This window comes from Styela clava, chromosome 14 (assembly GCF_964204865.1).
Source record: "Styela clava chromosome 14, kaStyClav1.hap1.2, whole genome shotgun sequence".
NCBI classification, from domain to species: domain Eukaryota; kingdom Metazoa; phylum Chordata; class Ascidiacea; order Stolidobranchia; family Styelidae; genus Styela; species Styela clava.
The window spans coordinates 9,322,078-9,334,675 of NC_135263.1; the positions used below are offsets into that span (position 1 = coordinate 9,322,078).

The following is a 12,598-nucleotide window of genomic DNA, read 5'->3' on the forward strand; positions in this document are numbered from 1 at the left end:
GTACAATAATAGGCAAAAACACTAATCTTTATTGCATGAAACATTCATGCGAAAGCGAGATAGTCAATTTGTACCCCGAAAGACGTGATGCGTTAATATGTAAATGGATCTGTACACGAAATGTAAACAATTGTTACTTTGTTACTAAACGCATATTTTAGTCTAAGACTTATTTACAACGTGAGGTGATTTTTCTCGTCAAAATGAAATATGATGTGTTAATATTTTATCTTGCATAGATAATGGTAAACTCTTTATTGAATCTGTATACAGTATAAAAATTTATATGCAGCCCTCTACAAAATGTGACGTACCGAATTCTATATGATTGCAGAAAACAAATATACTTTAAAAGGCCACATTACCTATGTGCACAAACTAATGCCATTATTTCAATAAGGATAAAAAAGTGCTTCACAAATTAGAATTTCGAAAAAAGAAAACTTGGCATTGATGTTAATATTTGTTTGACAATAAACGCAAACTTCAGTTCAAATCCTGCTGTCCAATTATGTCCTAAAAGTATTGTTCAAACAAACGATCTTTTTTTTTTCCTGGCGGATGGAAACCCAGTTGCAAATTCTAATTTTGTGAATGCGTTTGAACCCAAAGCATTAGCCGGTCTCACTGCCACGCAGATTGGATTAGCATTCTATCAGGTATACAATTCTTTGTGCCGTTTTACTGTCAGTTTAGAAGTTCGACCATGCAAAACTTACATTGCCTTGTTAAGAAAATTACATACAGGCGATACAGCTGTCTCGAAACTTGTTGTTAGTGTAAATGTACATTAACAGGTGTAGGTAATAAACGGTGCTATCACCTAACTATGATGTGGAGTGATATCGTGTGATCCAATGTGCGAGTAACACCAGAAATACTTGAAAAGCCCGATCCCAAATAGTTCATTCAACATTTGTTGCTTTGACTTTATTGCATTATCGCAGTAGTAATGAACATCCATGAGTCAGTTTATTCCAGTTATTACACACAATTTAATCTAATTTATGAACATCACTCCAAATATTGACTAAATAAATAAAACAAACATGAAAACATAACTTACAAAATAGCAAATTCCAAGAGCTAAACGACAGAAATGCGCTCACTAAAACCACTAAAAGAAGAGAGCGGCGTGCTGAAGAATTTACAGATTCCAGATTATTGGTCAGAATATACTGCCAAGTTGGCTCAATAAAATATATATTTGGGACTCCTCATGTATTAACCATGTGGAAATAATTATTAGTATCAAATTTTGGATAGGAATCACTTCATTTAACTGAATATGAATGTACCACGCTTATGAAATTGAACGACTATCGCAAGACTGGTATGATTGCGAAAATAGATATTACGAAACACTTTCCTGGAACACAACCTAGTGCCCATAATTAATATAAAGGGAACATTTCTCACAACGGACTTTTTCGTATGATGGATGGGCAAATTTGAATAGAGTGACAGAAGAAGTTAACGACGTGGGAAAAATTCTGCCAAGATGTATCATGATAGCCATCACTAGAGTGACTGCCTTTTATGTTCTTGTTAACATAGCTTATTTTTCAGGTAATTTTTCATTGTAAACTGAATAATGATAACTATAAATTGTTTTTGTGAATATCTAAATATTTTGAGTGATGATTTTATTTATGGCGTCGAAAGTAAACGATAATAATTACAACCACGCATGAAAATGTGGCCCCTAAAAATTGAATCGGTATGTCTTCATTGACATTTTGCTGACTAGCCAACGTCACGGAAATAGCACGTGCAATAAATAGCATGTATTCATTGGAATGAGGTCCATGGTTCCGAAAATATTTAGGTGTGTGATGGTCTCTAAACATTTAGTTCCGAAGTCACTTATCTGACCAAATATTGAGTAGATTGGACATTTTTCAGTTCTCACTCCTGAAAACATTCTGTCTTCAAAAGCAGTGGCTGTTACATTTGGGTATCGGGTTTTTGGATCTTTTGGTTGGATAATGCCATTGGCTGTGTGCCTTTCTATATTTGGATCACTGAACGGATCTTGTTTAACTGGTGGAAGAATTACATTTGCTGCAGCTAGGAGAGGGCACTTGCCTCAAGTAATCTGAAACGTGTTTATACCTTACTTGACAACAACATTCATTTATATATTTATTTTTATCAATCCACTTTTATTAGAATGAATAATTCTTATCGACTGGCAGTATCTCTATAAGATATTCGAAAAATATTAGATCTTAGTATAACAAGATTTTGCTCTGATAACGCATAGTATGAGTGACAATAGTGACGAATATCATAAGTTTCAACTGCTGCAAGTCATGTAAAAACTCTTGTCAAGAAATGTATATGATTATTAAGATTAGATATTCAGCAAATTTATATTCTATCAACATAAACTTTAATTCTTTTTTTTTTATAAAATTTGCAGCCGTTTTTCTTTAATAATAAATGGCAGAATATTGATCATTATTTTTTAGATATTTTCTATGATTCACGTCGAGCATATTACTCCGGGACCATCTCCCCTTATTCATAACTTACTCGTTTTAATAATGCTTATACCTGGTGATTTTGACACTCTTCTCAACTCTATGAGTTTTGCAACTTGGATATTTTATGGTTTGGGTGCCGTCGGAGTTCTTGTTCTACGAAAAACAAGACCTGACTTGCCGAGGCCTTACAAGGTTACATAAATATTTTTTTAGATTTAAATCTTACTTTTTGAAGTGCTCACTCAAACTTTATAGCTATATCAAATATATATGGTGTAAATAAATAGTTACATGATTAAATACACTTCAACACTATATACTACTCTGGTTGAAAAGACTAAATGTTTGAGTTTTAAATTATAGTAAATTTTGGGACTTCCTGAAGTATGCGCACCAAGATGGCGCACAGCCTGAACTCAGGTCGTGTACCAGGTTAGGGTTCAGGTTATGCGACATCTTGATGCGCATACTTCAGGAGTACCTAATTTTGTTCTGTCCATCTATTTGCCTTGAATGAATAAAAGATTTTACATATACTTATACAAGGAAATTTGAGAAGTCCAAAGTACAAACTTCTTGAAAAATAACAAAACATAAAATCATTAAGAGTCCAATTGTTGTAATTTATTTAACAGGTTCCTGTTGTTATACCTGTCATTGTCGCTATATTTACAGTTTATCTGACAATTGCTCCATTAATTGAAAACCCGGATATTTCTTACTTGTATGGTGGAATATTCATACTTTGTTCGCCGATTTTCTATTTCCTGTTTGTCTACAAAAAGCTTCGCCTGCCAGGAATGAATCACTTCACAATATTTTTGCTAAAATTTCTTGATGTTTCACCAACGGATTGGGAAGACAAGTTGGCAATAAATGCTTCTGATAAGAGTGAATAATTAGTACATCGCACAATGTACATTTTTATAAACATTGACATTAATAAACAGATATTAAACATACTTTTTAGTTTGTATGTGCTAACTTGGCTACTTATATGCTTATGAACTATATTTCATTTCACTTTCAATTGTTCTGTGATTCCACTGATTTTGTATCAATGTGTATGATGATTTTGTCGTCAGGAATTCTTGAGATCATAAATCAAAATAGTGGCGCTATGTTCAGTTTGCGTTTACGTTAACTTAAAGAATATCTTTCAGATGAAATAAATCCACGATATAACATCTTTTGTTGAATATGCAATATAGAATAAAATTGGTTTAAATTACAAACTTTGCAAACTTGTGTTATATTTTTTCACAAAAAGAATTTTTTTTATGCACAATCAATAGTTTTAAAGAGATTTCTGCTTATAAACTCAACTCTGATCTCACCTGTTAAAGTACACTTCAATAATAGGCAAAAAAACACTAATCTTTGTTGGTTATTGCATGAAACATTCATGCGAAAGCGAGGTAGTCAATTTGTACCCCGAAAGACGTGATGCGTCAATATGTACATGAATCTGTGAACGAAATGTAAAAATTCATCCTTTGTTACTAAACGCATATTTTTGTCCAAGACTTGTTTACAACGTGAGGTGATTTTTCTCGTCAGAATGAAATATGATGTGTGAATATTTTATCTTGCATAGATAATGGTAAACTTTATATTGAATCTGTATACAGTATATAAGTTTATATGCAGCCCTCTACAAAATGTGACGCACCGAATTTTATATGATTGCAGAAAACAAATATACTTTATAAGGCCACATTACCTATGTGTACAAACTAATGCCATCATTTCAATAGGGATGAAAAAGAGCTTCACAAAATAGACTTTTGACAGAAAACATTCGGCATTGATGTTAATATTTGTTTAACAATAAACGCATTCTTCATTTCAGATTCTGGTGTCCAAATATGTCCAAAAAGTATTGTCCAAACAAACGAGTTTCTAACGTCAGAAGATCAATATAGCTAAAACAGGGGTGGGCAACCTTTTTCGGCTCGCGTGTCAAAATCGGCTAAATTTAACGACAAATTCTCCCGCGTGCCGACCAAAATTAAAAACAACGCTTCGCTACTTTCAAAGCAAAAATACACAATAATAAACCTTTTAAACATATACAGACAGATTCACTATTCGGGAAAATATAAGTCCGACAATTAGATTTGATTACTAATCTTATTCAAATCAGTGAGCCCTTTGCTGCTGTAATACCGCTGATAGAGATGTTACATTGGATTTATATTTTGTAACTTTCAAAGAAATACACGAACTACTGGTTTCATCTTTTAGGCTACACCTGTTACAAGATTTGACAAAGTTCATAACGGAGAACAGAGATTCACAAGCATATGTAGATGAAACATGGAAAGTAATGCGGTTGCAAAGTTTTTAAGACACAAAAATCGGGAATGGCATCCCAATCACGCAATAGTTCGTTCACGCAATAGTTCGTTTTTTTTGAAAAAAAGGGTGGCACAGACGAACTATATTACGTAAGAATGTAGCCAAGTGAATGATGCGCTCTTCTCGACAAAATTTTTCGAGAGCTCACTCATTTGTTACGTCATAATATATTTCTTTGTATCCAATGTCATGAAAGGACAAAAAGAGTTTAAATAAATAACAGATTGTTAACCAACGATATATAATGAATAAACGAATACCGAGTTTCATCAGATAATCCAGAGTCTTGAAACTTTTTATCTGAAGAAGTATGATCTCGTTTCTGAGGCCTCGCTCGCGTGCCGCATAAATGGGCTCGCGTGCCAAGTTTGGCACGCGTGCCAGGGGTTGCCCACCCCTGAGCTAGAACTTATCAAGTAACTATAGCAGTATTGGCAAAAAGAAAACTAGTTTTCAGAACCATCAGATTACACGCATACTATGTTCAGGTTGTGCGCCATCTTAGTGCGCATACTTCTGGAAGTCCAAATGTTCTGTATTTTAAGTTTTTAATTATTGAGAGACAAGATATTCCTAGCAAAAATACCGAAAGAACTGAAAAAGTCAATATAAGGTTTAACCTAAAATTATTATTTGTTATATGATTGCTTACATTTTTAAAGAGCCGTAATTCGAGGAAGTCAAATTCATTGGAAGAATCGGTTTATATATATTTCGCGTGAGAATTAAAAAACAAACTCTATTTGGCAAACTTTATCTTTTATAACCACATCATAGTTGAGCAGTTTCCGGGTATTATTTTTCCAGAAAACTGATAGCTTCCATGGGCTACAGAGTTTTTCAATTTGCGATTCAATATTTATCATAAATAAAAGAAGAATAGTATGATATATATAGTAAACAAAATGCGACTTGTAAGCAACATGCCTTCGTCTATTATAACGAAGTCGAGACCGCGCAAAAAAAAGAGTTTGAAATGAAAAAGAAGATAGGATTATGGCGTGGGGTTTCCATCATTGCCGGAATTATTGTTGGCGCCGGTATATTTATATCTTCCACTGGCGTGTTGGCAGGAACCAACGGTAGCGTTGGCTTGAGCCTTGCGTTTTGGGTAGTGTGTGGTTCTCCGGCATGCCATCATTATGCTATGTAGAACTCGGAACGACAATTGTGGAATCAGGAGACGAATTTGCGTACTTCAATGCAGCCTATGGAGGACCGGTGGCTTTCGCATTTTCCTCGCCGTATGTGTTTGTCATATATTCGACTGGTATGGCAGCTAGTTCAATAGCTCTGGGAACATACACTGCAAAACCCTTCTACAGTGAAGATTGTGTTATTCCCACAATAGCTGTCAAATTTGCCGCTGCAGCATCGCTTTTTACTGTAGCATTTATGAATTACATCAGCGTTCGATCAGCCACAAGAATGAAAGTCGTGTTCACCGCATCGAAATTTATTGCATTGGCAGCAATTATAGTTGGTGGTTTTATGCGCCTGGGAATTGGAAATTCTGTTGTCACTTCTAACTTTATCAACGCGTTCGATGGGAAGTGGACTTACAGTAACTCAAATTAGTGTAACTTTTCATCCGATAAACCAGGAAAATTTCAATCTATTTCAACTTCATTTATGGAATTGAGAGAATACATTTATTTTCTGAATTTATATACAATGATAGGGTCTGCTCCCGTACAATGGATGGGCTTATTTGAACAGAGCAGTAGAAGAAGTTAGTGATGTCGGAAAACCCTGCCCTGATGTATCCTATTAGCAATGACCGGAGTGACTGTTTTCTATATTCTTGTGAATGTTGCTTATTTTTCAGGTAATAATATTTTTAATAATATTGCACAACATCAAATGTCCAATCAATTAAAGGGGGAAATTAAGTATGTTGCACTGTGCGGTAGAATTGTTTAAAAGAGAACGACGCAGCTTATGTAACAAAATTGATAGAATCTGTGTACATCTTAGAAATAAGTTTAATGATATTTACAAAAGTAACGAAAATATATTAATAGTTTTATGTGACAATATCTCTTTGGCGCTATGTATGACTATCATGAGGCAGTAACGTCAGAATGATATTTTTCAGAAGTACTTCGTATCTATTTATAGTTTGTAATACCGTATATTATTAACATTATGATGAAATAGTTTTATCGTAGGAAAATCAAAGTTGTTGCATTGGTTAACAACTTATAAATGCATTTGGCGTTTAATATTTTACTATGTATATCCAAATTACAAAAAAACAAGCATTAGTACTTTTGTTACTCCTACAGTTCTGACTCCTGTCGAAATATTATTTTCGAAAGCTGTAGCTTTAACATTTGGAGTTCGTGTGTTTAAATCTTTCAAGTGGATCATTCTATTAGCCGTCTGTCTTTCGATATTTGGTTCACTGAACGGAGCTTGTCTTGCTAGTGGTAGAATAGCTTTTGCTGCAGCCAGAAGAGGACATTTACCTAGCGCAAGGCAATTTCAAAGCAACTTTCTGACTGGACTTAAATTGAATTTAATGATGAATATGAGTATTACTTTATTCTACTTTTTGTTTCAGATATTTTCCATGGTCCATGTAGATCACTACACCAGGACCTTCACCCCCTATATATTCACTTGTACTGGGTGTGCTTATTCCAGGAATTTTTGACATCCTACTCGTTGCAATGAGTTTTGCTGGTTGGATATTTATTGGACCCTGGGCAGTCGGCGTATTACTGTTACGAAAAGGCCTGATCCTCCAAGACACTACAAAGTAAACATATACTTTTTTATTGACGTTTCTGTACTCAATTACTAGTAATGGATCACTCTTATGTAAAGGATCTGTATGATTTTTAGATTTTGATGAAACATATCTAGTGGGAAGTCGAAGTCGAAGACCAAGAGATTATGGACATGGACCTCACAAAATACTACAGCATGAATATTTTGACCAATTGTGAACCTGTAATAAATATTTGCCAACAAATAATATCAATATTCGATAAATCATAAAGCTAAAATATATCGGATGGTTTTAATAGATGTAAACCATCCTTATTGCCTCTTAATTATTGTGGATTTGTGGGTAAATAAATTTCAAAACACAGAGCCAAATTATTGCTAAGCTGAAGTAAAAAAAACAGTAAGAGAAGCTTAATTATATATATCTTTTATTTTGTAGGTTCCTATCGTTATTCCTGTTATTGTCTCAGTTTTTGCTGTCCATCTCACGGTCGCTCCTATGATCAACAATCCGGATGTTTCGTTCCTGCGCGGAGAAATTTCCATCATTTGTACACCAGTATTGTATTTTACATTTGTGTACAAAAAGGTTCGACTACCAGGAACGGACAATATTACTATGTTTATGACTATGTTTATGCAAACATTTCTCAATGTCCCACCAACAGATTGGGAAGACAACCTATAGAAGAATTATTTCGATACAAGCGATTGATTATCAAATCGCGTTCCAATAATCACTCACAAATCCTGAATGTTTTGTCGTGGAGTCAATCGACAAATTACACCAACTGTTTAGCTGTCTTGAATTACAGCGTTTCGTAACTTGATGAAATTTTTGCTTTTTGGTTTATATCCAGTTTGAATAAAAAAAATTTGTCAATCATCTAATTTCAATATTGAAAAAAAAAACATGGTTGCAACAGTAAACACCACATAATATTATGATTTTTTTAGGATGCTTAGGGATATGCAGGGATATGCTTAGTTTACATTACGTCTAAGAAAAATGGTTAGCAAACTAGTTGCAATATTAACCATGAGTTTAGTTCAGATTTGATGTTTGGTATATTTTGTAGAAAGGCCCCGCCACTAATGCAAAAATGGGAGTTGGGAAAAACAGTCCCGCCACGTTTTAAAATAACAAATTAGTATAATTACCCAGTTGGGGTTAATTTTCTTATTTTGAGCTTTTGCGGGGATGTTTATTCGGTAGGTTTGTACGAAAGATCCGGTGTTTGTGTCAAATGCAGATACGTGTATAGCATTAAAAGATCAAGATTATAAGATTACCAACTAGCAATTTCAGTCCACAGTGGCTAGTCTTAAGTGCACTAGTCTTAAGACAATCGGATTCATCGTTCAATTGAGCCAAATCCTCAATATAGACATCAAGTCAAATGTAGCTGTGCATCAGTGGTGAATTCGGCACCATTCTATCCCAGTCGTTCCGCAAAAGCACATTGAGGGAAATAATTATAAATCGGAAAATCCGGTTTTGTGATTTTGGTGAGGACATTTGTCTATGGCTTGGATGATTCAAGTAACTCACTTTATTGAAAGTCGAGTCAGTATATCTTTGTACCCAAAATGTCTCTCAAAATCTGTAACATGGCGACAACGCATTTTTCAAGCAGGCGTAATTTATGACGTAGATAGACAAACATGCCGGCTTAAATAAATATTTGCCATATGTAGTTTTGCATTGTCATACTTGTTTAGTTGACTCACTCAATACAGACTATTATAAAACTAAAATTAGGATGTATTCTATTGCTAGGCAAGCAGGTTATCGTATTCGAGTGAAGCGAACAATATTAAAAAAGCTCATAGAATTTCATTTATGTACATTTAGGAACTAAAATGTTTTAATTTAAATTGTCATTATTCTCTTATTCAGAGTAAACCACAGTATTATGGACGATTCAAATTCATTAGAAGATGACGTAGATTCACTCGATGTGAAATCCACACCATCATCAGAGACCTTCGAATTGAAGAAAAAAATCGGAATATGGCGGGGTGTTTCGATTATTGCCGGTGTTATGGTAGGATCAGGTATATTTGTTTCACCTGTTGGCGTATTAGAAGGAACTAACGGCAGTGTCGGATTGAGTCTCGTTCTGTGGATAGCATGTGGATTGTTTTCCGGACTTGCGGCATTGTGTTATGCTGAACTCGGAACTACCATTGTGGAATCCGGAGGGGAGTTTGCTTACATGAATGCCGCTTATGGAGGATCCATTGCTTTCGCCTTTTCTGCCTCGTATGTTTTCATTTTATATTCTACCGGAAATGCTGCAAAAGCTGTGGTGTTGGGTACCTACATTGCAACGCCTTTTTATGAAGGCGATTGTGCACCGCCAGTGGTGGTTGTCAAATGCTCTGCAGCGGCAGTAGTTCTCATTGTAACTTTAGTCAACTACGTCAGCGTCAGGGCGGCGGCAAGAGTGCAAGTCGTCTTCACAGCAGCAAAGTTTATTGGATTGGCAGCCATTATTATCGGAGGATTGACGAGATTGGGAATGGGAGACCCTATTGGGATATCGAACTTCAAAAACGCGTTTGATAAGGAAACCATGGCTGGAATTACTGCAAGCCAAATAGGGCTTGCATTTTATCAAGTGTGTACATATATATATATATATATTTCTATAATTGATGAATATGGGTTAACTAACTTTTTGGGATAGATAATTATGCTGTTTCACGGCATTAGAGAAAAAGCATGCTAGCGTGACACTGATTGATTTAGTACTCGAGTCCCAATAGAAGCTGTTTTATTCTTGTCTACTAATAACTAAACATAAATCTTTTTTTTTCTTATATATTTCGTGAAGTTCATAACGCCCAATTTTCTTTATTTGCTGAATTACCTTATTGAGATTGAACTATATCATTTATTAGAACCATTATTATTTTGTCACTAACAGGGCTTATTCTCATATGATGGGTGGGCAAATCTTAACAGAGTAACTGAAGAAGTTAAAGATCCAAACAAGACACTACCAAGATGCATAATCATAGCAGTAACCGGCGTTACTGTTTTTTACGTTTTGGTGAATGTTGCATATTTTTCAGGTATCAAACCATTAACGCTTTTGAATCTGATTTTTTTTCTGTTTCTATCGAAGTTGCATCTTGTTCGTATTTATTGCAGCGCCCATAGATTAATAAGAGTTGATATGAAAAATCACATGTACTTTAAGTCATGTCATGGCTGAGAGGAGGTGTGACTGTGTGTATTCTGGTTGTAAATCATGTAGTGTATTTTTGAATATGATAAATTGTTGCGAATATGATAAATCTCACATCCATACGTTTAGGTGCTACCAGCGTTTAATGACAAATTATTGGATGTGATTTTCCTAAAAAGAAATTGTCGTTTGCAGTGCTAACACCAAGGGAAATATTGTCCTCAAAAGCTGTGGCTATTACATTTGGAGATCGTGTATTCGGAGCGTTTTCTTGGACCATGCCTCTTGTAGTGTGTTTGTCAATATTTGGATCTCTGAACGGTTCTTGTCTAGTCAGTGCGAGAATTGGCTTTGCTGCAGCAAGGAGGCGACATTTACCGCAAGTAATGTTTTTACTTCTAGACGTTTCCGTTCTAAATTATGAAAAATAGATTAAAAACCCAACACTAATTTCAATTTTAGATATAAATCCCACAACCTCTCATACTTTTCATGGCAATCATGTTTATTATTTTAGATATTTTCAATGATTCATGTGGACCATCTCACCCCGGGCCCAGCGATTCTTCTAGTAAATGTGTTCGTCTTAATACTTCTTATACCTGGAGATTTTGACTCTCTTTTAAATGCCATGAGTTTCACATCTTGGATATTTTATGGACTTGGCTCCGCGGGAGTTCTCGTTCTGCGAAAAACAAGGCCCGATCTTCCAAGACCCTATAAGGTATTTTGAATTCGTGAAGTCGAATTTACACTTGTTTAATGAGTTGCGGGGTTTATTGATATAAAATGACACCAGTCTTAGGAATTTCCACTCTCTTAATTTCCCACTGCAGTGCAGTATTACTAAGAATCAAAGCGGTACGTCTGTTTTCTTGTAACTGGCTCGTGGATTTGGTAGACTATAAAACCTATTTTACAACAAAATTCTATGAAAGAAACTTTAAAACTGTTTAAAACATTTCAGATGAGGCAAAAAAAGTAAAGCATTGCCATTTAATTAGATTGTGAATATCTAAAATATATATATTTCTATTTCGAAGGTTCCACTGGTCATTCCGGTAATCGTTACAATATTTGCCATCTACCTAACGGTTGCACCTATGATCGACAGTCCAGATTTTGCATGGTTATATGGCGGTATCTTTCTTTTATGTACTCCTCTGTTTTATTATCCTCTTGTTTATAAAAATATCCGTGTTCCTGGAATGGATTCTATAACCATATTCTTACAAAAATTTCTGAATGTTTCTCCAACAGATTGGGAGGATACATTAGCGATTGATTCTAGTAAGGAAGATTAATACTGAAATCAATAACGTGGCTTCATTTTCAATATTCAAAAATTATAATTTCATATATATGTTGTAACAGTTTTCTGAATATTCGAAATGCATGACATGAATTATTCAAAGTTTATCCTAACATGTTTAGTTTTCACTTAGTTTTCGAGCCCATGATATCCAAGCCTTTGGCCTAACTGAGTGCAAAGTTGCGCGTTCGATGCCGTGAGTACGAAAAATGGAAAAGTCATGCGCCTGTCCCGCCGACTTCATTGGAGCAAAGTCGGCGGCGTAAAAATTGAGATTCGAGCACTTGCTCAGAATTTGTCACTCAGATAGATTTTTAAATATGGTTGTAAACATTGTCCCGATTTCCTAGTTTTAAATGTTATTTGTCATCTTTAGTGTAGATTTAAAACAAATGCCGCAGTCATTTCGTCTTGGAAGAGTTTTCGTTTAGTTTCAGTAATCAAAAAATGATCAAGAAAAAAGTCGGTTCAGGTCAAGATTCAGGAAAACGTCCGTTAATTAT

At 34.9% G+C, this 12,598-nt stretch overlaps 2 protein-coding genes and 1 pseudogene across 2 annotated transcripts; all 3 read left to right on the forward strand.

Moving 5' to 3' along the window:
• The first annotated feature begins 242 nt into the window (after window positions 1–242).
• LOC144432049 (b(0,+)-type amino acid transporter 1-like) lies at window positions 243–3,388 on the forward strand. The gene is made up of 6 exons (XM_078120063.1): window positions 243–265; window positions 491–660; window positions 1,423–1,569; window positions 1,906–2,093; window positions 2,475–2,681; window positions 3,125–3,388. The coding sequence occupies exons 1-6, from the start codon at window positions 243–245 to the stop codon at window positions 3,386–3,388; spliced, it is 999 nt and encodes a 332-aa protein (XP_077976189.1).
• A 1,420-nt stretch (window positions 3,389–4,808) lies between these two features.
• On the forward strand, window positions 4,809–7,804 carry LOC144432050 (b(0,+)-type amino acid transporter 1-like; annotated as a pseudogene).
• Window positions 7,805–9,502: 1,698 nt separating this feature from the next.
• On the forward strand, window positions 9,503–12,087 carry LOC120341341 (b(0,+)-type amino acid transporter 1-like). The gene is made up of 5 exons (XM_039409829.2): window positions 9,503–10,210; window positions 10,520–10,667; window positions 10,979–11,166; window positions 11,301–11,507; window positions 11,827–12,087. Exons 1-5 carry the CDS (start codon window positions 9,503–9,505, stop codon window positions 12,085–12,087), a joined length of 1,512 nt encoding a protein of 503 aa, XP_039265763.2.
• The last annotated feature ends 511 nt before the right edge of the window (window positions 12,088–12,598 follow it).

Bases quoted from the DNA above. Each gene is read 5' to 3' on its own strand.
- LOC144432049 (XM_078120063.1), top strand. From the start codon at position 243: ATGGTAAACTCTTTATTGAATCT. The intron at 1,570-1,905 runs GTAATTTTTCAT...GACATTTTTCAG, and splicing joins TAACATAGCTTATTTTTCAG to TTCTCACTCCTGAAAACATT. The intron at 2,094-2,474 runs GTAATCTGAAAC...ATTATTTTTTAG, and splicing joins GGAGAGGGCACTTGCCTCAA to ATATTTTCTATGATTCACGT.
- LOC120341341 (XM_039409829.2), top strand. From the start codon at position 9,503: ATGGACGATTCAAATTCATTAGAAGATGACGTAGATTCACTCGATGTG. The intron at 10,668-10,978 runs GTATCAAACCAT...TGTCGTTTGCAG, and splicing joins GAATGTTGCATATTTTTCAG to TGCTAACACCAAGGGAAATA. The intron at 11,167-11,300 runs GTAATGTTTTTA...TTATTATTTTAG, and splicing joins GGAGGCGACATTTACCGCAA to ATATTTTCAATGATTCATGT.